Source organism: Scyliorhinus canicula, chromosome 14 (assembly GCF_902713615.1).
Source record: "Scyliorhinus canicula chromosome 14, sScyCan1.1, whole genome shotgun sequence".
Classification (NCBI taxonomy): domain Eukaryota; kingdom Metazoa; phylum Chordata; class Chondrichthyes; order Carcharhiniformes; family Scyliorhinidae; genus Scyliorhinus; species Scyliorhinus canicula.
The window spans coordinates 77,451,414-77,478,126 of NC_052159.1; the positions used below are offsets into that span (position 1 = coordinate 77,451,414).

The 26,713-nt window shown below is 42.8% G+C and overlaps 1 protein-coding gene across 1 annotated transcript in view; it reads right to left on the bottom strand.

Moving 5' to 3' along the window:
* Nucleotides 1-26,713, bottom strand: part of tenm4 (teneurin transmembrane protein 4) — an 851,752-nt gene that overhangs the window by 490,354 nt on the left and 334,685 nt on the right. Inside the window, 2 exon segments of the mRNA XM_038818655.1 lie at nucleotides 14,320-14,589; nucleotides 24,577-24,865. Coding sequence (XP_038674583.1) covers nucleotides 14,320-14,589; nucleotides 24,577-24,802 — 496 coding nt within the window. The 5' untranslated portion in view covers nucleotides 24,803-24,865.

Sequence of the window (26,713 nt, forward strand, 5' to 3'; positions counted from 1 at the left end):
ACATTCAATTACTTCCCGCTGTGCGCTCAGCTTGTAGGTTCTGGCGAGATCCATGCGACTCAGGAAGTCCATGTGCTGTTTGTTAAAGCCAGAATAGAAGGTTAAATTGCCATTTCATTGCTGTTTAGCATAATTAATTATCTGAGCCTACACCTTCAAGGGAGTTTCCCACTCACTTGTAAACACACTCCTGTTAAATATGAAAGATGTCAGAAACAAGTAGGCTTCCTTCCATCCTGTCCTTTTTCGAGGTTTTAACCCCTGACTGTCTCCTATCCCCAACAAAGCCATTCCCCCTTTGCAAATAAAATTCTGCCTTGTGGCTGACAAAAGCAAGGAAGGTATGATGAGTCTTTTATAAAACACTGTTCACCCTCAGCTGGAGTATTGTATCCAATACTGGGCACTGCACTTTCAGAGGGATGTGAAGCTTTAGAGAGGATGACGGAATAATTTCAAGATAAGGAACTTCAAGTATGTTGATAGTTTGAAGAAGGTGGGATTGTTCTCCTTAGAGAAGTTTGAGAAGAAATTGGATAGGTGCTCATCATGAGAGGCCCAGACAGAAGAGATGGAGATAAATTGTTCCCATTGGTAGAGGGAGACAAATTTAAAGAGACTGGCAAAAGAGCCAAAAGTGGCATGCAATAGAACATTCTTACATAGCAAGTGGTTTGGGTAAGGGACGCCCATCTTGAGAGGTGGTGGAGGTGGATTTGATTGTGGTTCACAAAACCCAATTGAAAATCGCTTGTCACAAGTAGGCTTCAAATGAAGTTACTGTGAAAAGCCCCTAGTCGCCACATTCCGGCGCCTGTTCGGAGAGGCTGGTATGGGAATTGAATTGTGCTGCTGGCCTGCCTTGGTTTGCTTTCAAAGCCAGTGATTTAGCCCTGTGCTAAACCAGCCCCATATTGGCAAAGTACCTGAAAGGGCAGGGGTGTGAGACGAACAAAATTGTTCTTGTGGAGAACCAGCATGGACAAGATGGGCTGAATAGTCTCTTTTTGTACTGTAACTGATTCTATCTGAACGAATCAATATCTGTCTATCCCACTGTACCAATAATAGGGGTTAAGGAAGGGATTGTTAAATATGTGAAATGTAATTTATGCAAAACATTTTTTGAAAAAGCTAATAAAAGTATTTATAAAAACAACATGGGCGTCAATTCATACAACATGGTTTTACTCATTCCTCTCTTCCTTCAAGGGTGGGTTGCCTCATCATTTCTCACTCTTAATGAGGGACTCATAACATTGGGAGCGGGATTCTCCGTCTCGCTAGCTGGCCGATTGGGTTTCCCATTGTTGGCAGCACCACATCGTTGGGAAATCCCTGTGTGTCGTGCGCTGCTACCGCAATGGAGAATCCCAACAGCGGAGAATCCAGCTCAAGGAGAACCTGGGACCCAGCGCTGTGAAGCTACAGTGCTAGCCACTTGTGCTACCATGCTGCCCATGGTATGTCTTCACTGTTCCCAGTAGAGAAATCTCTAAACATGGGTAAACTTAATTCTTTGCTGCGAATAACCGCCTCTTGCAGTCACACCTTCTTAAGTTATATAATAGTTTTAAAAAGATATAACTGGTAAGAATATTGTTATAGCAGCAGGTCACATGATCTGGTGTTGTTTCATTCATTCAACTTATGTTTTTATCAAGACTTTTCTCTTCCTAAGTTTCTTACATGTTCCATCTATTTAAAGGCACCTCACAAATCTTTACAAGATGTTGCTCGTTCTGGGTGAGTGTGCTTTGCACTCAATTGGCTCTGTTTATTACTTAGCTCTGGAGTCGCCAGGTATCGTTGTGATACCGCCACAAGATTCAAGTTCAAGTTCATATCAATGACTCAGTACACCAGTTAGTAAGTTCAGAACAAGACACGTTTATTATAATAGTTATTTACTACTCATGCATAACACTAAGACTAAACTATTCCTACTACTAATAGGCCAATACTTAGCTGGAATAAGGGAACTGCCGGATCAGGGAACAATTGCCTCTTGCTCTTCACTGGGTCTGCAGGTTTCCAGTTGGTGTGGACTAAAGGGGTCAGGAATGTCTACTCTCGTAGCGTGCGTTGTATGACACTTACTTGATGGCGGCTGCTGACCAGGCCTCTCCTTCTCTTGGTCAAGGTCTTCTGCTGCAAAGGTGTTCTGCTGGGAGGGCCGGCTGGTCAAGAAGAAAGAATCAGTCCTGGGACCTGACTTTTATAGGTCCCAGGGGCTTCGCGCCATTCTGGGTGGACCCTCTATAAACTTGCAATTGATTGGGTCTCTTCCCAATCGATTGATTTGAATTTCCCCAATAACGGGGCTGTTCCTTGATCACTGGGCGGTCCTTGGGGCTTATTGTTTCAGACTCCCTTTGGCGCCGAGAAGTCTGACCTTCTATAGAATGTAGCGATTGCAGTTAACTGTTGTGTCCATTGTGGCCGGGAATCACCGGCAATCACTTCATTAATATGCAAACTTGTTAGTTACAATGCTGTCTGGTTTCTTTAGCAGCCAGAATACACAGGGGATTCTGCAAACTGCTTGTCTCGTTGCAACTGTCCATTTTTCCCTGAAACCTTTGCGTTCTTCCATTTTGTGTGAGGAAGTGACCAACCCAGGTGGCTACAAAGGAAAGAACATTGCTGCAACTACTCAGCTTTCTTCATTGCTTCTTTGCTTCAGCATAACATAAATTACTTCCATGGCCTGAAAGAAACAGGATCCATTGAAGTTACTACCCATTAAATGACATGCTTGGCAATGATCTGAATCCCAGCCATGCTCTATAGTAACCGCAAAATTTACAACACAGCAAGCAGTGCTGGCATAGCTTAATTCATTTCTGCTTACATCCAGGAGAAAAAAACAATCCCCTCTATTTATTTCCAGAAGACTCAAATGTCCCAATACTCAGTCAGCAGAAATATTTAGTAAAAGGTTGTGGGATAGCACAAATGCTCAGCTTGCAATCTCGTTGCAACAACACGTTTCTAACTCCTGTTACAATTATTATAGTTTGGAACTGGAGCTTTAAATTTAGGGTACATGAGAACTGTCTTGTGACCTGATCTGCTGTCTGCCTGATGGTAAGCCTGTGTGGTTTGATTGTTTGAAACCAAAGGACATCTTAGATTGTGTGAGTGAGATGTAGATGCAAGATATTGACACTTGAAGACAATGGCAGCATTGTTTTATCACGAGTAGACCCTGAAGGGGGGAAGTTTCTCGGCTGTTTCTCGGCGGCAGGAGGTGGCCTGCTGTTGGCCAGCAGTGGGGTCTTCTGGTCCAGCCGTTGTCAATGGGATTTCCCATTGAATCCATCTTACACCCACCAGGAGACGCTGGAAAATCCCCCCCCCCCCCCCCCCCCCCCCCGCGCTCCCGAGTCTCTAAGAATCCCAGAAAGGTATAGTTGGAAATGGGTTGCCTACAAATCAACGAATATCAGACAGTGATGGGCCGGCGGAGTCATGATGGGCTGAAAGGCCTCTTGCCTTGCTGCAAATTCTATGACAGATAACAGAGTTTCCATGTGGTCAGCAGAGAGAAAAGGCTGCCTAACTGTGTGAGGTACTACAGCTGAATGCTGGAGGAGATGATCTCTCGTCAAAGAGATGCATTAAGCAGCCATCTAAGGATTTCAGGAGATTTATCGTGGTAGGGCCGGGGAAGAAGAATAATCAGAACATGCTTTACTCCTGCTGGTGGATTTAAAAAACTCTCTAAAAACTGAGGAAAACACCTGGAGACAGTCACCTGAAGTTGCAATTCAGCAATGCAAGGACCTACTTGAGCTGAATGAACTGTTTAATATTTGCTTAAATGACTAATTCAGTGAAGAGTGCAAAGGGTGGTGAGCATAAACATATGGATTGTCACTTTTCACAGTTAAAGTATGTGGCCTACAAAAAGAAAAATAATGCTTAAGTGGTCTTAGTCATTTGTTTCAGTAAAAGTATTAACATGCGACATCTTGCTGTGTCATTATGTCAGTTAATAACTGGATTTTTAAAATCTCTTTTGATCTCTATGCCACTGCCATTTAAAGAGATTAGTAACTACTTACACTTTATCTGCTGGTTGACTTTTCCTTCCTTACGCTATGACTCCACCAGTATTTGGTGCTTCCTGTTGTTGGAAAAGGTGTGGTAGGTATTGACGCACTTTGACCTGACTTCGAGGTTATTGCGTAAAGCAGTTGCTATCAGCTGTGGGTATACAAGGAAGCTTTCCCCTTGTAAAAGTGTATGACTTTGAGACTGAGCAGAGACTTCACAAAGCAAGACCAGCTGCTAGAGGAGGGTGGAGGTGGAGGACAAAAAGGAGAAAGAGGAGGACGAAACATAGAAACGAGGAGCAAGCCACTTGGTCCTTCGAACCTGTTCTGCCATTGAACATGATCATGAATGATCCATCTCAACGTCATATTCCTGCGCTCTCCACATATCCCGTGACACCTTTAGAGTCTAGCAATCTACTTCATTATTAAGTATATTCAATGATTTGACCTCCAAAGCTTTTTGTGGTGAGAATTCACAGGTTCACCACCCTCTAATTGAAGAGGTTTTTCTTAATCTCAATTCTAAATGGCCACCCCGCATCCTGAGACCTGACCCCTTGGGCGAAATTCTCCCCTACCTGGCGGGACGGGGGGTCCCGGCGTAGCGGAGTGGCCCCAACCACTCCGGTGTCGGGCCTCCCCAAAGGTGCGGAATTCTCCGCATGTAGAATCATCTTGCAATGAAGGCCACCATACCATTTGCCTTCCTAACTGCTTGTTGCGCCTACATGCTTGCTTTCAGTGGCTGTTATGCTCAGACACCCAAGTCCCTTTGTATGACATTTCCCAATTTATCACCCTTTAAATAACACTGCCATTCTGTTTCTCCGTCCGAAGTGGATATTTTCACACTTATTCTCATTTTACTGCATGTTCCATATATTTGCCCACTCACTCAACTTAACTCGAAGTTACCTTGAAGCCTGAAACCTCAACATCCTCCTCACCAATCATATCCCCATCAAGTTTTGTGTCATCAGCAAACTTGGATGTATTACTTTTGGTCCCCTCATCTAAATCATAGATGTGTATTGTGAATAGCTGGGGAGAAGGGAAGCAGCCAACTAGTCAGTTTTCTGCCTGGACTATGTGTGAATAACTACTCTGGAAGAGATATCCGTCTCTGCTAGCACAAGTCCCCATTCACCAAAAGTGTTATTCTTTACCTCCCTCTGTCACTGACCTTAAAGTGTCATCTTGCCAAAAAAAAATACCATAAAACAAACATCTGAATCCAACTTTATAAATGAAATCATATCATACTGCATTTAAAACATAAACCAGTCATTGTTGTGCATTCCCTTAATATCTTTCTTCCATGAACTGTTTTCCTAGTGGTTCCTGTACAATGCTACCCCATGGCTGCAGAAGTGGAAGGCTGTCAATGACAGATACAATATATCCTTCATGTTTTTCACTAATCCACCAGGACATCAAGTGTAGCATCAAAAAACATTGGGGCCCACACTCTCCCACATTGCACCATTCTTCAGTGTTTCCCAGGTCAGATCGTCATCTTGCATGATTGCCAGCACCTGTTCCAGTATCTCCCCTTGAAGAGGTTCAGGCGAGATTTTACAGCGCAGGCTAGCATTAACTGGTACTAGCAAGTATCAATCAAGTTCCCCTGCTATTGCATGTAGTAAATTAACATTGTGGTTGGCACTGGCTTCACACACAAATCATTATAATGAGCACGCAGTAGGAAGTTAGTGTGCCGACTGCATTTCAAACAACTGATATGGGTGATCGCACACCACAATCTCCATAGCAGTTTTGAGGAGTTGTATAATTTAGCTCCCACTGGTGTCTCAGTTCTTAAAAACAATGTGAAAGACCAAAGTCTGTACTTGAAAAGTACAGAATGACAAGATATGTGTGCAAGACGTAATTCGGCAATACTAAACTAGCTATTTTGAATCTTAATGATTCTAGGAGGATCACAAGATTGGGAAAGGATAATAATGTCAAGAGAGCCTTTCCAGGTTTGAGAACAGCATTTAATTTTAGCTTACGTTTGGACTTTATGGGCGTAATTCTCCAGCCTCTTTGCACTCTCGTTCGAGCAAAATGACGCCAGTGAATAGCAGGAACCGCGCTAGACGCCAAAAGGTTTGTGATGCATTCGGCCCGCTCCCGTAGGCGGAATCAGGATCTCACTGTAGCGCGGCGAGAAACCAATTATCTCCACTTAAGTCTCATTTCCATACAATTAATGGGAGCCACCCCATATCCAAGTGTCTCCCACCGTTCAGTGGCCTCCCCAACAAGTGGTCACGCTGGCGCCGATTAATACTCCTTTTGAAAAATGTGAACCTGGCAGAAGGACTGCTGTTGGGACCCTAGGAGGTGAGTAGCCATCTTTGCTCACAGGCAAAGAGCCTGGGGGCACTGGGCTTGCCATCCAAGTGCTCGGCAGGGTGTGGGGGAACCCGGCTGTGGGTAGGAGACCGTACAGGGGTGAGCCAACATGGGAGGGTGCGGGGGAGGCTCTGGGGGGGAAATTGCACATGACACTACCATGCCAAATCCTGGACCTGTGTTCCTGTTCCGGGGCAACCCTTGTCCCTGCCCGTCTGCCCACCTGCCACCCATAACCCCCATTGACTGCTGAGGCCTCTGGCTGTGCAGCTGAAGGCCACTGCCAATAGAGAATTGGCAATCATAGTTAAGTGAGCATTTCACACAACCCAAGTGGATTCCCGTGGGCAGGTGAGCCATATAGCATGTGGGAGTCATTACCCAGTATTCCAATCACACCCTGATGCCTGGACACTGTGCGTGAACACTGCGGGAGGCAACACCACACACGCAGCTGCCAACATCCAAACACCCAGGGGATGGGACACAGCTCTGGGGCCATGTCCACGGCCGGAGGATGGGTGAGTGCCACGGTGAGGGTGGAATGCATGGAGAGATGGGCCAAGGGTATGGATTTCAGCTATTTTGAGGAAGAAAGTGACAGAGGCATCATACTGGTTGTGCACAAAGGTATTTATTGCGTGAACAATTTCCCCAATGATGCTGCCCCCTCCTACCAACCCCACCCCGCCCACTACTCCCTCACCCTCTGCAGCCACATCAGAGGGGAGGAATGCGGGGCGAGCTGGTGGCCACCATCACCACTCCATGGGACGAGCTGCGTTGGTACACAGTACCCCCTCTGACTGCTCGGTGCCCATAGGGCCCTAGGGGTTCACCATGGGATGGAAGGGCAGCTGGTTCAAGCCCCTGCTGCCCCTGCATCATTTGGCTCTGCCAGCCCTGGTGGTTCCCCATGGTCCCCACCATCATGTCGAAACCCTCAGTGATGCTCCTCAGTGACTGGGATATACTCTGCAGCGCCTCATCAGTGACTACCCACGACTGGGACAAGCACCGCAGTGCCTCGGCTATGCTCATCTGAGAACGGGACATGTCCCGCAGAACATCTTCAAGGTCAGCCTGGTACTGAGTGACATCTCCCAGCAAGACGAACATTGTGTCAAGACCCTCAGCCATGGCCTTCACTGACTAGGCAACGCCTTGGCCATCTTCACTAATGGTGCCGACATTGTGCACCCGGCTCTCCACTGCGGTCACCATGCTAAGCAGTGTTGGCCTCGGTGCCATGCTTTGCCGGCGCCATCTCCTGTGCCCATAGCCTCTGGGACTCCTCCAATTGGCTACAGACCTCCTGGAAAATCGCCGACATCTCCCTCTGAATGTCCTGGGCACACCCTAACATCTCCCATCAGCTCCAGAAAACCTTCTTCCACAGACTCAGCATCAGACTGGGACCGATTGTGTCCTGGGATCCAGAAGACCTTCGAATGCTATCATGCTGGAGGGTTCCTGCCTCCACCTGATGTGCATCAGTGACTTGCGTGGTGCTCACCAGATTGAGCACCAGAAGCCTGACCACTAATATTTCCCATTGAGATGTGTATATCTGCGCTGGTGAGGGGTGGGGATGACAGCTGTGATGCCTTGATCATGTCTTCCTCGGAGCTTCCCTCCGAGGGGTTCTCCTGTAAGAATGGAGAGAGTGCAACCCAGGATGGGCCAGCACCGTCGGCTGGAGGACCTGCGGAGAATGGACATGTGGGCAGTGGGAGGGAAGGGTAAGTCAGTAAGGCAATAACAACTCACGTTTGACTGGTCCTTTGGGTGGAGCCCATTGGTTCCTCACCTCTGCGGCATCCGCCAGCTTCTGCATTTGTGATCCCTCTGTCCTCGGCCATCCCTGTCACCTTTAAAGTTTGTTCCTTGAAGGAGGTGAGGATTCTTATGTCTGGCACCCCACTGCCAGTCTGGGCCCCTTTTTGACGGTTGCGGGGGAGCTTTTCCTGAGACGACACAGAGAGAGCATCCTTAGCCACATGCGTGATTCACAGTGGTGGCAGTGGGTGTGTCTAGGAAGGATTGTGGGGGGGGTTGAAGGGATGGGGGCTGGAGGGGGGATTGGGGGATATTGAAGGGAGAGTGGGTGAAGGGCGGGTTCAGGGTCGCATGGAGAGTTGAGGGGGCTGGATGCTCGCATGGAGGTAGAAATGTCTTGGGGTTGGTGAGGGGGAGGGCGTTGGTGTCTACTCACCCGTGCTGCCCGCAGTAGGTTCGTTGATCTTTTTCTGGCTCTGCCGGCCAGTCCTCCGAGTCGCAATCTTGGCGCTCACAGCCGCCGCCACCTCACCCCAGGCAGCACTGGCTGCCCTGTGACTGACCCTCCGGTTCTCCCGGGGGACCAGGACATCCTTCCTGGCCTCCATGGTGTCTAGGAGTCTGGCCAGATCTGCAGCCTTGAACCTTGGGACCGGTCTCCTGGGTGGCATTGTTGCAAGCTGGCTGTGCAAGAGCTGTTTAGGTTCAGCTGAACATTGTTAGCAGGGCGGGGGGGCTAGCAGGTGCGGTGCCAGTGAATCGGCTGGCGAGCCTTCATTTGGGATGAGAATGGTAGCATAGTGGTTAGCACTGTTGTTCACAGCACCAGGGACCAGGGTTCAATTCCTGCTTGTGTCACTATCTGTGCAGAATCTGCATGTTTTCTCCGTGTCTGCGTGGGTTTCCTCTGGGTGCTCCAGTTTCCTCTCACAAATCCTGAAAGACGTGCTTGTTAGGTGAATTGGACATTCTGAATTCTCCCTCAGTGTACCCGAACAGGTGCTGGAATGTGGCAACGCGGGGATTTTGACAGTAACTACAATGCAGTGTTAATGTAAGCCTACTTGTGAAACTAATAAAGATTATTATTAATATTAGAAGCCCGTGAAGCCTCGTGAAGTGGACCAATTAACGTTGAATAGCGTTGCCGGCCTTGTTGGGCCGAGTACCGGGAAGCTCGATGCAGTTCCAGCTCGCGACCATATTTCGAAATCTTTCCGGAGAATTCCACCCGATAATAACGCAACAGTTCAGCTCTTGGTATGAAAGCAGAGTCAAACCTTCTAAAATGCAGATTTAACACAGTGGAGATGGTACTGTTTGAGGTTCAAGGTGAAGTTAGAAGTGATAGCAAGACCAAGAACACCAAAGCATGAAGAATAAAAGATGGACACATCAGATCGATATTTTATCACTCGTAAGTCTAACCAAGAGTTATACAAAAGGTTTTCTTTGAAGGATTGATCAGAACAGGTGTTGGAATTTCCTCAACGTTTTACCTGCTCCATTGATGCAACTTCGCTGCAAGCGATATTAGCCTGACTCACGTAAAATGCATCTACTCACATATAAAGAGCTTCCGTTGCTCCACCTAAGTTACAATAGCAGAACAGTTGTAGTTTCAAGCAAATTCACAATCAATATTGTTGCTACCTTATTGGATGGCTTTGTGAGAATCAAGATCTTGTGGTTGAGCTATTGCATTGCAGGAGGGCTGATGGCTTTGTGTGCTTGAGGCATGCGATCAGAAACAAACTAATGAATTTAGAATGGAATCGTTGTCAAAAATATAGACAACACCAAAGGATAAATGAAGAGAGCCTTTTATGTGAAGGAGGAATAGAGAAGAAGAAGAGGGAGACCCCTGGACAGTTCGTAAATTGATGGGAAAGGAATCAGATCTAAGGCAGGGTGATTTAAAAACAAACTTTCTTGCCATGAAGGTAGCTTTGATGGGTACAAAGTCAGGTTGTTCTAAATTGCAATGTCAGACCCTGTTAAATTTTTTCTGAATGTCCAACACAATGACATATAATTCACTCAAGGGCAGTGTTCCAAAGTTGCCTAACACAGGAAGCAAAGTCACTGTTGGAATGGGGAGACAGTAGTGTCACTGGACTAGTAATCCAGAGATCCAGGGTAATGCTCTGAGGGCCTGAGTTCAAATCCCGCCATGGCAGAATCCTGCAATTAAAAGTCTCATGATGACCATGAAGCACCTGTCAATCTGGTTCACTAATGAAGGAAATCTGTCATCCTTCCCTGGTCTGGCCTACATATAACTCCAGACCAGCAGCGATGTGGTTGACTCTTAAATGCCCTCAGGGATGAGCAATAAATGCTGGCCCAACCAGAGATGCCCACATCCCATAAACAAATAAAGAGAAAAAAATGGGGCTGCTGAAAACCATGTTGTAATTATAGACTTAGCCACAACATTCAAGCCATTGAATAATTTAAGAGCAGAACAAACCTGCATGTTTGGATTTAGAATTTTTTTGTCTGGTAAATTGCTGGAAGTAGGAACTGATGATCCAGATCTTCTGGTCAGTGGCAATGCTGGGTGCATTTGGGAATAGTGTGGTCGGGTCAGGGAGTGGGGGGGGGGGGCTATTTGGGCCAGGCTAATTAGGTCGGGTTGAGGATAGTCGGGACGGATCAGGAGTGGGCAGGAGGGATAGTCAGATTGGCTTGGGATAGTCAGGTCGGGAGGAATAGTCAGGCCAGGTTTTGGGGGGGGGGGGGGGTGATAATAGATCAGGAGGTACTATCGGGTCAGGTCAGGAGTGATAGCTGGTTCAGGGGCGGGGAGGAGGGGGTGGTGGCAGTTGGGTTGATGGGGGGAGTGTGGGATAGCTGGATTGGGTCGGGCCGGGATGGGGAGACAGTTGAGTCAGGCCATTGGATCTAGAGTAGCGGGATAAAAACAGAATTGGAAAAACTCAGCAGGTCTGGCAACATCTATGAAGAGAGAAACAGTTAATAACTCGAGTGCATAGAACTTCTTCAGAGCTAAATAGAGGGAGAAACATGATGGGTTTTGTACTGTTTAAGAGGGGGTGGACAGGTGTAGCAAAACAGGAAGTCAGGAAAAGGTGAGAGCTCAGGAGAGATTTAACAAGATGTGACAAAGATGTCATGGGCACAAGACAAAGGAGTGTTAAAGTTTAAAGATAGTAGCTTGAAGGTAAGATATCAGAATCCATCACCAGCTGAACAAGGGTTAGTACTCTGTGAAAGCAAAACAAAGTACATGGAGAGGTAACAATATTTAAAGTTTAAAAAACTGATGTAATGAGACGTTTATAATTGTTCTTTCAGTGCCAGAGAGGTGTACTTGTATTTGGCATTTGAAAAAGGGTTCTTCGGGTAAAATAGACAAGATTTAATTTTCTGAAATTAGTTCTGTAGGAATGCGAAAACTTCACACCATTCAATGCATTTTAATAGCGAGATGACATTTTTTGGGAAGATAATATAAAAACATCACACTCCGACAGCAATTTTGGAATTTATAGGGTTCAATCAAGCATCTTCCCTTTTCCTGAAGTTGCTATTACATATGGGCATAAATATTGAAGAGTGCCATAGGTTCATGGTTAGTTTGATAGCAAATGATGGTTCACTGGTAACAGGACAGTACTATTTTATGAGGGATACGACAAGCAGAAGCAAATTTCCAAGGTGTCCGGAGGAAAGAAAAGGAAAGGGCGCCAATCAATGATTAATCAGATTGTATATATCTTCAATATGATAAGAATGATAGCATCGGGCCCAGAGGTCTTGGAGATGGGAACAGATGACTGGAAAGAGCTGGAAGGAGTAAATTTAATGTTAGTCATAATGATAAAATAAATTGGGGGAAAATTCTTCATGAGGGTTATCAAAACAGAGTTGAATGAGAAAGGGAAGCCAAATAGATCAGCTTTTTCTTTAGGACTGTCTATAATTGTGACACAAAGTGGAGGAGAAATGAATAAGGGCAAAATTACAAGAGATTGCCTTGTCAAGGGATCGGAAGTAATGATGAGTGGAGGGTGGAATACAGTTATAATGCTCTTGTTCAAAATGTTTTATGTCACAGCTCTAAGTGCATTCAAAGACAATGCAATCAAAGATGGAGTTGGATCAGGATGTTTAAAACCGATCATAATTCCAGATACAAAAAGTGGAGTCCTAATGAGAGACAGCAGAATCACTGGTATAAAATGAGACAAAATGCCAAACAAGTCATGATGGGTTTACAAAGCATGACATTTAGAGATAGCTGTGAGAAGTTGGACAATACTTTTTATGCCAATACGGTGCAAGGAATAAGAATTAAAGGTAATGAAAGGTTGAGAAATTATTTGAATTATTGGGATGATCAAAGGCAGGTTGATTAGCGAACTATTTAAATTAATTTATTGGAAAGCAAAATTGAGACTTGAAGAGTGTTGTGGGTCTGGATACCTATAAATTCAAGCAAGAAGGCACAGCATTTGTAACAAATATACTTTTAAACATTACCAACGGCTGTGAAAAATTGAAAATCTTTAGTAAGTATTAGCACCATATTGAAGGAGACACAGGCGACATGGTGGCACAGTGGTTAACACTGTTGCTTCACAGTGCCAGGCTCCCAGGTTCGATTCCTGGTTTGGGTCATGGTCTGTGTGGAGTCTGCATGTTCCCTCTGTGCCTGCATGGGTTTCCTCCGGGTGCTCCAGTTTCTTCCCACAAGTCCCTAAAGATATGCTGTTAGGTAATATGGATATTCTGAATTCTCCCTCCATGTACCCAAACAAGCGCTGGAATGTGGCGCCTAGGGGCTTTTCACAGTAACCTCATTGCAGTGTTAATGTAAGCTTACTTGTAACAATAAAGATTATTATACAAGAAAACATAATCAACTGCAACCTCAAGATATGAAAGTATCCAACAGATACACCACATAGTAAAAGTATCCACCCAATTATGAATTGCATGGGTCATTCAGTAAAAATGATTTTATTTTTTAATAATGGCCGATATCGCCTTTGGTATTCTGTTCACTACAACGTTTTTGCAGCTTCCAATTTGCTCAATGAACATCGGTGTCACATTTGACCCCGAGCTGAGCTTCTGACCCTGTCCTCGCTCCATCATTCAAAGCAACATTAGGACCATTTATTTCTACTTCCATAACAGCACCCACCTTTGCTCCTGTCTCAGTTCTTCGACCATCCATAAAATTGAGATCATTCAAAATTTGCTGCCCGTTTCTTAACTCACACCAATTCCCAATCACCCATCACCCCTCTGCTTGCCAACCTATACTATCCTCTGGTCAAGCAACATCATGATTTTAAAATATTCATCCTCCTTTCCAAATCGTTCCATGCCCTCCTTATCTCTCTAATTTCCTCCAGCCTTACAGCCCTCTATTTGTGTTCCTCCAAGTCTGGTCTTTTGAGTATGCCCAATGTTAATTGCTCCACCATTGGTGGTCACTCCTTCAGTTACCTCAACCCCAAGATCTGGAATGTCCTTCCTACAACATTCCACCTCTCTACCCCACTTTCCACCTTCACCACTCTCCTTCAAACCAACCTCTTTGCCCGAGTTTTTGGTCATCTGACCTTATCTCTTTATGTGGCTCGGTTTCACGTTTTGCTTTCTGATGCTCTTGTGAAGCACATTTTGATTTTTTATTGCACTAAAGATGCAATATAAATACACAATGTTTTATAATTTATATTTGCCATTTTCTGAGAACAGAACATTGACTTTTGTGCTGGCCTTCCTTCAGTTTAAAACATTGACTTTATGCCCAGGAGAGAGGATAGTAGAGGAACACATCATTTTTATTGCAAAAGGTATCATGTGCACGAAAAACAATGATGCATTTGATGTGATTTGTGTCATGGCGTTTCACTGACAAAAAGGTTCAATACCTTTTTTTAAGGAAGGAAGCCCCGTATTGAAAGAAATAGTTTGTCAACGATGATAAAATAGCTTTCCAATCTGGTTCAGCTGTCCTGGTCATTAAATGCCAGCCCAGCTGAATGGGTAATTCTAACCACAATATAAACAACAAATTTTTAATCCAAATAACTTTGTCAAGGGGAATATAAATTTATTTTTGATTTCTTACCGTTTTCTGTGTTCTCAAGCTCTGTGTCAGTAAGGGTGAGTGTAGAATTTGCCCGACTGGATAAGCAGGAGCTTCGTGTTGATTTAGCATTTTGTCCCCAAAGTCTCATTGCATTTTCAGGAGACATGACCCCATCTGTTTCTGTGTCAGCATCAGAGCCTCCGCTTACGGAGTATCCACGGTGTGACAGCCCTAATTCTGTCCGATATCCAGTGACAGGCTGAGGTGTAGCTTCAGTCAGTCCTAACTCCCGCAGGGAAAAATTTGTTCCTAGGAAGCAATGTTCAGTATTTCAGAAAATGTTGCGACTGCCTCTATACACAAGAGGTATTTTTCAGTTATGTGAAGCTAAAACTAAGCAGCTCAACCTTGCAGGCAGATTCTTCCCCCAACCCTCAACTTCAACAATTCCTATCTCTAAAATACTTTACATGGAATAAGTTTCTTAGCGGCAGAGAGCAGAAAAGATAAGCAACTGAGTTAAACTTTCACCAACATTGATATTCACTGCTGGCCAAAATTATGGCACTTACACAAAGTCCTTAGTTCTCATGGCAACGCTGTTACTTTAAAGCAGTAAATGGTTTGTAATGTATTCACATCTTTGAAAGCTGAAGCAATGTCCAGTGAGAAGGGCTTTGGTAATATAAAGAATATTGACTGATTTTCTTTTCAATGCAGGTAGGTGAAGGAACATTTGGTGATAGCTATTGGAAAGTATTTATACTCTATTGGGAACAAAATGCTGTTTAACTGAAAGGGGTGCTCTCTGTCAGATCTCAGAGGTTGTTTTGCCCTGTTATCAGCTCTCACTTCCTGCAAAACCCAAATGTGCAATTGTAACTCCAACCAACAGGGTATGTCCCAGAAATATCTTGCCTAATAATTTTAAGTTGCATCTTTGAAATTGTTCAAAAACAGAGGTGTTTTGAAAATTAGAACTTGCTTATGCTATCATATTTGAACTGGCCTCCAGAATTTAATGACAAAGATGAATGACCCTCAGAGAAGAAATTCCTCTTGTGAATATAGGCTCAACCTGTTCAAACTTTCCGCATAGACAACCAGATCAGCCTCGGAATTAGCTCAGCAGACCTTCACTGAACTGTTTCCAATGCAAGTATCTACCTCCTTAAGTAAGGACACCAGAACTGCATGCAGTGCTCTCAATGTGGTCTCACCAATGCCTTGTGAAGATGCTGTGAGACTTATTTTATGCACCAACCTCTTTGCATTAAAGGCCAACATCCCAACCTTCTTAATTACTTGCTGTACCTACATGTTAACATTTTATGATTCATGCACAAGGATACCCAGATCTCTTGTACCACAGCATTCTGCACTCTCTCTTAATTTAAATAATATTCTCCTTTTTTATTCTTTCTGCCAACAGACAATCTTACATTTTACTGACTTATACTCCACCTGCCAGTTTTTCTGTCCACTTGCTTAACCTATCTCTATCCCTCTCCTTTCTTCTCACAATTGCTTCCCCGCCAATCTTTGTCATGATCAGGAAAATTGGCTATAATAGTCTGTTCCTCCATCCAAGTCATTAATATAAGTTGTACATAGTTGAGGCCCAAGCACTGATCCCTGTGGTGTTCACCTAATTACAGTTTTTCAACCTGAAAATAACCCATTTATCCTGACTTTCTGCTTCCTGTTAGTTAGCCAACCCTCTATCCATGCTAACATATCACCTCCAACACCTATTTTGTGTGGAAACCTTTAATGTGGCCTTATCAAATGGCTTCTGGAAATCCAAATACGCGACATCTACTGGTTCCCCTTTCTCCATCGCACATCCTCAAAGAAATCTAAGAAATTTGTCAAACATGATTTCCCTTTCACAACACCATGTTGATTAAATTCTGACTTTCTAAATGTCCCGTAACCTCCTTACTAATAGTTTATAGCATTTTCCTTAATGACAGATTTTACATTAACTGGCCCACAATTTCCTGCTTTCTGCCTCCCTCCTTTCTTGAATAGAGGGGAAGTTAAGAACAAAATGTTTTTATGAAGCCAATGGTGGAGAGGTAAATTCAGCCATCAACTTGTGTTGATTTGCAATTCACAGGGTATCTCTTCCTCCCTACAAATTGCTAGTTGATTTGTACCTTAATAACAGTGTATGCCTTGCATGCAGCTTGCTTTTACAGCAAAATTTGGCCATTTCCTACAATGGAAGTTCAGTATATATGCATTTTTCTTCCAATACTTCTACATTGACTGTTTTCCACAGAAGTCTTCAGCTCATGTGCAATAGTAAAAGACATTTCGCTCACCTCCTCCTACATTCAAAACTATTCCCAGAAAGGAATTGGAATGCTCGACCTGAACCAGTTTAATTCAAATCAGTTCAATGCATTCCAGCTGTACAAACAGCCATAAGCCTCACTATCTGAAGAAAAATCAAGAGGAACAATGATTTAATTCTTTCGAATTGAGGGAAATGTACATTTGTAGGAGAAAGAAAGGAGAGGAAAGCTTTCAAGTTAATCACATTCTTCATCTCCCTGTCTCTTAAATTGGCTGTGACAGATATGGTCCTGCTGGACCAAATTGAATACGAGCTGCTAAGAACAGTCTGCTCTTAACCTTGATACAGAATATAAAGCATGAAGGCTTATGGTCCGTTTAATACTATAAACATTGTTCGTAGCTACCAAATGTTTATTTTTGTGCAGAGACTACAGAATGAACAAACAAACAGCTCATGATTTAGCCTCAGGGCCCAAAAGTTCTGTTGTCCTTTTGAACCAATGGCTTAGATTAATTATAAGGTAATCTGGTTCATCAAAATATGTTTGTTTTCTTTCCATTTCTGCTTGCTGACTCACTCATGAGCTTGAGAGCATCATCTGTATTAAAGACCAACTTCTGTCTGCCTCTGCGAAATATTGTCATAAATTATGAAAAATTACTGCCACAATTAACTGAAAATCAAACGTCTTCACAATGAATGCATTGGATAAACGGATTTCATACCCTGGGCCTATTGTGCCCTTTTAAAAAGGATAATGAAACGAACCAATAAATCGCTAGGAGCATTTCCACCCAGATTTGATGGAAGAGGGTGTGTTCACTTTCATTATTGTCTTTTTTATTGCCCTTTTATATTGTAACAATTAAAAATTATAATTTATCTGGCAGAACATTCATGCTTAAAAACTGAAAAATATTTGCATCAATATTTGTTATCAGCATAATGTCTCCTTCAAAATGATAAACTTTGGAGAGATTTACTTCTCATTTCTTTTTTTAAATAAATTTAGTGTATCCAATTAATTTTTTCCAATTAAGGGGCAATTTAGCGTGGCCCATCCACCTACCCTGCACATTTCTGGGTTGTGGGGGCAAAACCCACGCAAACACGGGGAGAATGTGCAAACTCCACACGGACAGTGACCCAGGGTCGGGATCGAACCTGGGACCTCGGCGCCGTGAGGCAGCAGTCCTAACCACTGCGCCACCGTGCTGCCCTTACATCTCATTTCTATTCAAGCAAGTAATACTCTTTTGCACACAAAACTTATTCAGAGTTATTAGCCTACTGGTAAGATGTAAGCATGATTTAAAATTAAAACCTTAATTTTTCAGCCGTTTAAAAGAGATGTGAGTTTTATCAATGGAGGCATTGAAGACCAAAGAAGAAATAGTGCATTTACACAAAATATTGGATAAGGCCACGGTTAAGCTTTTGCAGTTTTGTGCAAAGACTTATAGAAAGGACTTAAAAGAAATAAGGAGTGTGCAACAGATTTACGAGGCCATGTGGTGCCCCGGAAAAGATGCAGAGCATTACAAGAATGATTTCTACAGGCTACAGTGAGACAGCAAGTTGATGATACGTTGTGGATTATTCTCGCATGGAGCCAGCACAGATCAAGGGAATGAATGGCTTCCCGTTGGTGCTGTAAATCTGCAATATAAAGGTTATTGTATGTACCACAAGGGAACTTTGTTTCAATGTGGATGTACATCTTTTTTGTTCCTCCAATTTTCTACATGTATCTGCTGAATGTGGCACTCCACAAGAATTGGCTATCGACCTTCAGGTCCCGTTCCCCGTTGCCCAGGTGTGAACCCAGACTGAAAGTTTTGGCAGGCTGTGCCCTCAGGAGAAAGTGAGTGCAGCCACACCATCTGTTCCCACCCAACATTCACAAACCCCCTTCACATGCAGGTCAAAACCATTCAGTAAAGCTGACCTCAAATTAGCATTAACCCATTCAACTCTTCCACTCTTGATTGATTATACTGCAGACGTTTTCAGTAAGATAAAAAAAACTTGTTCTTAAAAAGCACTTCCAAGCTGCAAGGCATGCTCAGTCTTGACCTGACTGAATGGTAGCAGAATAGCCTCAAAGGTTTGTGTCCAGTGTTAAAATTTGACTGCGTTTTCATCCTTCCAACAAATGTTGTAAGTACTCCTTTTTTTAAAATAGTGGATTTGCAAAGTTACGTTGGATTTGCAAAGTCACGTTGGATTTGCAAAGTCATGCTGGGTGTGCACCCTTTTCCTTGCATTTTACTTATTTCTTCATTCACCATGCAATTATATAGCATCTTGGTGTGTTGGAAATAGAACACTTTGACTTTCCATGGCAGTTGAAATTCTAATGTAAGTTTGGAAAGGTTTTGAAATTAAATAATGTAATTCGGAGTGTGATAGAGCTATCTCAGAATATGTCTTTTTCTGTTAATTTTTCAAAATTCATTCAATGAGACAAAAGTGGAATTTAATGTTTTAACAAAAGTCCCAATCCATGTGAAATATTATTCAATTTTTAGAAAATCAAATCGCTGCAGACATTTTTTAGGGACTAATTTATTTGAAATTAAATGCAGGTTTTCACGTCTGAAGCAGTTTAATTATCTAATAAATATGCAAGCTCCGGTTACTAGATTGTAACAAAATGGGAATTAAAATAAATATATATTTCCCCAGCATAACCTTATCATAGAAAGTCAAAACCCTGAATTTGCCATTCTACATGCAGAAAACAATATGGCCTGGATTTTGTGGTCGCGGAGATGTCAGCACCTGCCATCATCACACTTGTGAAACTGAACGCAACTTCAGGGGTCCAAGCATTTGCAGAACCTTATGGGAATCCCGAGGTCGCAGCGGGTGATTCTGTGCTGCTCCACAGGGTATGCTATATAATTCTCCAACATTGGTCAGAACTGCATTCTACACAGGATGACAGTCTCAGATTAAGGGGTCGACGATTTAAGACTAAAATGAGAAGAAATGTCTTCCCTCACAAAGTTATGGGTCTTTGGAATTCTCTGGTCCAAAGGGTTGTGGTTGCTTCCAGCAGAATATAAAGGAAGATAAATTGACCTGTTTTTGGATAATAAGGAATCAGGAGCATGGGAAGGTGGAATTACGGTAGAAGTTCCACCTTGGTCCTTTTCTTCTGTTTTTATTATGACTATTCAAAAATTATTTTTGCTTACATTTATATAATTTTTAATTTGCATTCGTGCATATGACTTGGTAAAAAATATTTTTTTTTTACAATCAGCTATCAATTTTTATTAACTGATACAGCAACAGCTTAAAGCTCATTAGGGAGAAACATGATTTTTCCACTCGTGACCTGTCAGTTTTGATAGATTCTATGGCATGTCTTCTCTTCGTCTCCACACATTCTCTGATATTTAGCTTGTATTAGACTAAGCTGCAAAGATCTTTTGTGGCCCATATCATGGAGAAATCCTCTGGACTTGCTCACAAAGCATGAACCGTCACAGTTTGGTCAAGGTCAATGGCAAATGCTATCACTTCATCCTTCACCGCAAAGTATGGGCCAATATGTAATACATCTGACCCTTGCATTAGTCCTTCTGCTACTATCTAACAGGATGTCTGCATACTTGATTCTATTGACCTACCAGGCCAAATCCATATGGCAAATTTATAAATGTGAAATTTTATCATCCGGGTTGAACCTACAGCTTCCTACTATTTCCTACCCTGTATCTGACCCGTAAGCAACACAACATTCTTTCATAGGAGCAGGTGAAGACCATTCATCTCCTGGCCTGTTCCGCCATTCCATCAGAAAATGGCTGACAAGCCACACCCTAACTCCATATCTCTTAATCCCATGGTGAGCAAAATCTCTTGTCAGAGATGTAAAATGATTAATTGATCAAGCATATAGGCTTCTGTGGGAGAATGTTCCACACTGCAGCCAACCTTGGCTCGAAGAAAATGTTTCCTAACTTCTCTCTTGAATGGCCTGTTTCTCTTGAATGACATGTCTCAGATTTCCCAACTATTATGAAAACGTCTTTCCCTATTTACCCAATCAAGGTCTCTCAATCAAATCACCCGTTACCCTTATATATTTCAGAGAACACAAGTCTAGTGTAGCGTCTCCTCATACATTAAGTATTGGAAGCCTGGTTATTTTCTGAAAAATCAGCACTGCACTCCATCCAAGGTCAATATAGTATTTCTGAGATGCAGTGCCCATAATGTACACAGTTCTCCAATGAAGAAAGGTTGATTGTTTACGTTGGAAAGACAGAGGTTGAGGGGGGACCTTATTGAGGTCTACAAAATTATGAGAGGTATGGACAGAGTGGATAGCAACAAGCTTTTTCCAAGAGTGGGGGTGTCAATTACAAAGGGTCACGATTTCAAGGTGAGAGGGGGCAAGTTTAAGGGAGATGTGCGTGGAAAGTTTTTTACGCAGAGGGTGGTGGGTACCTGGAACGCTTTGCCAGCGGAGGTGGTAGAAGCGGGCTCAATAGCATAATTTAAGATGCATCTAGACAGATATATGAACGGGCGGGGAACAGAGGGAAGTAGATCCTTGGAAAATAGGCGACAGGTTTAGATAAAGGATCTGGATTGGTGCAGGCTAGGAGGGCCGAAGGGCCTGTTCCTGTGCTGTAATTTTCTTTGAGAGAAAAGCAAATTACTGCGAATGCTGGAATCTGAAACGAAAGGGAAAATGTTGGAAAATCTCAGCAAGTCTGGCAGCATCTGTAGGGAGAGAAAAGAGCTAATGTTTCGAGTCTGATGACTCTTTGTCAAAGCCCTGTAATTTTCTTTGTTCTTTGTTAAATGTGATCCAATGCATACTTTCTTTGGTGTACCAGAATGTCCTTCCTTTTGTATTCTAGTTCTCTAGTCATAAAGGCTAACATTCCATTATCCTTTCTGATTTTTATTTTTGCACATGATAATCGCATTTTAATTAATAAAACCCTTAGCTTTTCACTATTTAAAAAATACTCAAATCTATCCTTTCTTGTTCCAAAATGGGTAACTTCACACTTTACTGTGTTGAAGTCCATTTATCAAAATTTTACATTACTCGCTTACTCTATCAACGTCTCTTTTATGTTAACAAGTTTATGCTTGCAGACCAAGCAGGCCAGCAGCACGGTTCGATTCCCGTACCAGCCTCCCCGGACAGGCGCCGGAGTGTGGCGACTAGGGGCTTTTCACAGTAACTTCATTGAAGCCTACTCGTGACAATAAGCGATTTTCATTTCATTTCATTTCATGCTCTTATCTACATTACTTACTATGCCACAAATCTTTGTGTCATTGGCAAACTTTAATATATGGCTTTCTGTTGCATTATAAAGGTCATTAAAAAATAAAGTATAGTTAAGGCCCCAGCACAGATGCTTTTGGGACACCACTAAGCATTTTCTTCACATTAAAGTACATACCAAATATTGCGACCCAAGTTTTCTATGGCCTCATCAATCTCCTAACCAGGTCAATCATTTGCTTTCAATTCCATTAGTTTTAATTTTAACAAACAGTCTCTTATATGGAGCCTTATTAAATGCCTTCTGGAAATTCAAAAAGCAATGTCCACAAGAATTTCCCCTGTTTATTATTTTAATTACTTCTTAAAAGTATTCCATTAGATTTGTTCCACATGGACGACCTTTCAACAATCAATGTTGGCTTTTCTCAATCAGCTCAAAAATTACTAAGTGCTCAGTCACCTTGCCCTGAACTACAGGTTCCAACAATTTCCCTGCAACATATAAGATTACCAGATCTATAATTCCCTGATTTCTCCCCGCCCTTAAGCAGCGGGTTTACCCCTGAAATTTTCCAATCTGAATGGACAATTCCTGAATTGAGGGTGTGTTGAACATTATGGTCAATGCAAATGCAATTTCTTCAAATACTTCCTATAATAATAGAAAAGCATAATGTCCTGGAGATGTATCGGTCTTTAGTGCGATTATTTCTTTTTTAAATACAGCTTTCTTAATTTAGTGCAATCCAGTACTTGATACTCTGTTTACCCCGGAATATCAGACATATTATTCTCTTTCTCCAGTGTGATGACCAACATAAAGTAACTATACAATAAGGCTGCTATTTCCTTTTCCTTCTAAGAATTAAAAAATAATCTTTGGGTTAACCTTGATATCCCTGACAAGTTTATTTCATCTCTCAATCATTAACATTACATGCTCACATCTCCACTGTATTGCTGTAAATCCCTTAAACCATTCAAGCTTTTATCATCTCAAAGATTGCTGCCCCCAATGATGACCTCATCAACTCCAAAAACCTGCACTTCAGAACTTCATGCTTTGTCTCTTCCCACATACACACCAACCTTTGACAAGCACTAAGAGCTCCCTGTGCAACATTGCTTTAAATCTCTCCAAAGTCATCCTCCGTCCCCTCTTCAACTGATTGATCTTCTCCAGCTTAACATTCTTGAATGGATCATCTGCTCCTGTAACACAGGATTACTGCTTCTTTGCTGTGTTCACTTTCCTCCATCATTAGAAGTTGACATTTCAGTCACTAAAGATTCTCTCTTTTTAAAAAAAAAGTAACCTCCCTCCCTTCGAAAGTCTCTTTTTTTACAATATCTCAATTATCTCTTGCCTAATTTTCACTGTGCTCCTCCTTCTCTGCTCTGTAAAGCAGTTAGAACTGTCAAAAAAAAATCACATAAACTGAAGATCTGAAATAAAAAACAGGAAGTGCTGATAAAACACAGTCAGTCTGGGAGCATCTGTGGAGACAGAAACAGAGCCAACATTTAGAGTCCAATAGTTCTAAGAAGAATCATATTGGACTTGAAACGATAACTCTTTTTCTCTCCCCACAGACAGTGCCAGGCTAGCTGACATTTTCCAGCATTTTCTGACCAATTTCTTTGCCTGGCGTCCCAGAGAAATGCAAGTTCCTATTCATGATACATGGAGCGTAATTTCCCCAAAAAATGGCGAAGTGCCAGGTTCAGTCAGAACACCGACGTGTTTCTCCCCAGAGAACCAAGCAGGTATTCCGATGAAATCTTCCCACACTTCGCCATTTCTTTTGAAACTGGCATGTGCGGGGTGGGGCCTGAACATGCAGGCAAGCCCAGCTTCATAGGGATCAGGGTGTCATTTTTAAAGAGCGCACCAAAATCAAAGTGAAATTAAAGACCCTTCGCCTTCGGACATTGGGACCTTCCCCTTCGGACATTGGGACGACCCCCCCCCATTGATAGCATGTACCGCCATACCCCTCCCGCTCCGAACACAGCTCACCGGCCTGATCTCCCTCCCCCATCCTTAACATAGGTGGATGGCCCTGGGGCATTGGGGACCTTCCAATGGGTTGACCTATTTGCCCTGCCCCCTCCAGACCCTAACCCTTGGCACTGTCCCTGGCACCCTGGCAGTGCCAGTGTGGTACTACCAGGGTGCCAAGGTCAGTGCAAAGGGACAATGCCACGGCACTGCCCTGTGTGGCCCCAACCTCCCGGTGGGTACAAATGCCACTGAGCCTCCCTGCATGGTCATCATTTCTGGTCTCTGAGGAGACCAGTAGTGATTCCCACCAATGCTGTGTCAGCTGACAGGTGGGAACACTGCACGTGCCCGGAGTATTCACCGTAAATCCGACTTTGAACATTTAAATTCACTGAATGAATCGTAATCAGGTTCTCGCCCTTGCTGAGTGTGAATCTGCTGGGAGGGCCCGGGAATATTGTGAACTGTTAGGCGACCGGCGCAAATTCTCTTTCATGCCTCTCCTCGAAATTCCCGAAACAGCAGGATTTTCCGGTAAGCGCAATGCAGCTGGATAATTACCCCCATGATGTTTAAGCGAATTGCTAACTGAAGTGACTAGTATCTGAGAAATGGAATACCTGATCCAATACAAGCTACGAAACCTCTGAACTGGTTCAATGCTTCTACTTGCCCTTTTCTTCGCATTAGATGTATCTTTATGATAATTCAAAATACCTGGTCTGCAGTATTCATCGGACTCCTGATGAACTACTTCTTTGACACGATTACTGTAGACTAATCTTGGGTCCTGATCATAGGCTTTGAGTGTTTCACTGGAGCTGTAGGATTTGTGAGGTACTTTGCTGTCTTCACTTTCCACTGAAGAACTGGTGTATCGTCGCTCCTTTTCACGTCTGCTCTTTGTTAAAGATCGGTAGGGTTTCCGTTCTTTTATTTCCATGGCTTGTTTGAATGACTTTTCAACATCAATAATTAGTCGTGAGGGATTTTAGCCCAAAATATTCTGCAAGGAACGAAAATCAATACGAGAAGTAAACTAAAGGAACGGCACTGAGATTTACATGGACATTTGCACAGATTACTATGAAAGAAAGCACTGTCAATGTTAAGTTCTGCCCTCTTTATGCATCACGGCTTTAGTATTTACCATTTTATCTTTACAGATTAATTCTTAGCTGGAAAGCTCTCCTGTGGAACCCTGAAGACATATTTAATCAAAATGCAAAAGTAGCAGACATTCTCAGTTTTTTGTTAGGTATGGGGATTCTTATAGAGTGCTCCGAAAGATTTTATCGATTGTGTACATTGGGTTTTCTGCAGAAGAAGCTGGAGAAATTGGTTTTGTAAATACTTTTCTATTCTTGTTGGGGATTGCATTAAAAAAGCAAAGCTAGTTCATAAACACTCTGTGAAGAGACCAACTACATGATAGTGACCATAAGGACTCTGGTAGGAGCTCATATCTGATGTAGACAGTGCGCTCCTATTTAAATTTCAGGTGGATGAAACGATTCACCTCCTGATGCTATGAAAGCAATTCTAACATTGTTCTTACAGTACCAATACAGTATGCTGGCATGGGTACTTCATAATACCCAGTATATTTTCACAATAAAGGAAGGACAGCAACAGATAAGGTTCCAACAAGCTTTGTGTGGAGTTCTTGTGAAGTTTGCACTTTCTGCCTGTGTCTGCGTGGATTTCCTCCGGGTGCTCTGGTTTCCTCCCAAGTCCAAAATCCAAAGATGTGCAGGTTAGGTGGATTGGCCATGGTAGTTCGGGTTACGGGAAGAGGATGGAGTGGGTTTAAGTAGGCTGCTCTTTCCAAAGGCCGGTGCAGACTTGATGGGCTGAATGGCCTCCTTCTGCACTGTAGAGTTTCTATGAAGCTCTAAAAGCTACAATATCCCTGTGTAGTAAGAAATACTAAGCTGTCTGCACATACTGAGTTTGAGAGAAAAAATCTCACAAATAGATGCAGCAGCATGACTATTCCGTGATGTTGAATTTCAGTTCAATATTGAAGTGAAAAGTTGGGGAGGCGGTCAGGACGTCTTTGGATCATTGTGCTTCCATCCGGTGCTTTCACTATAGCACTAGTTTAAATAACCAAGTGGTGTCATTAGTTCTTACAACTCGAACCTGGGTCCCATTTAGCCGAAAGAGTTTCAATGCAAATCCCATCTTAATGACAGTCGTATAATACAGTTCCTGATATACCTTAAGTTAGGGGGAGCAGCAGTTGGTCAGTGTGCGAAACAGGTTAGCACCAGGAATGCAGAGCTCTATCTGAGTCTAGCTGAAATAGAAGCAAAACTTGCCTCATGGTCTTTCCCATGAAAAACCATGGCACTTTTGCCATGGTTTGGTGAATAATTATCAAGGACCTGTCTTCAGGCAGAGAACGAAAGAATATCTAAAACTATGGCATGCAATTTGTCCACCAAGTAAACAGATCATAGACAATAACTTTAGAACATCGATATTACATATAAAGGGTACAGTTATTGTAACTTTAAAAAATACAAATCAAAAATAGGTGATCAGCTTCAGCCGCCAATAAAAAATAAGAAGTTAAACCAAATAAATCTTTTAAACTATCATCCTGGATTTATCATGAGCTGTGCAATTATTACTGCCAGTAAGCTTTACAACATTCTGAAGATATAAACGTTTTTTAAATGTACACAAATGATTAAACCTAGTTTCAGTAGAGTATTTTCTGTTTCAAAATGCATGTAATCATGTTGCTGTTTGGGATTCTCATCTCTGTGAAAAGTTTTAATTCTCAGGAGCCGACAGGGAGATTCCCTCATCTTACAACTGTTAGCAGGAGATTCAAACTTTCAGG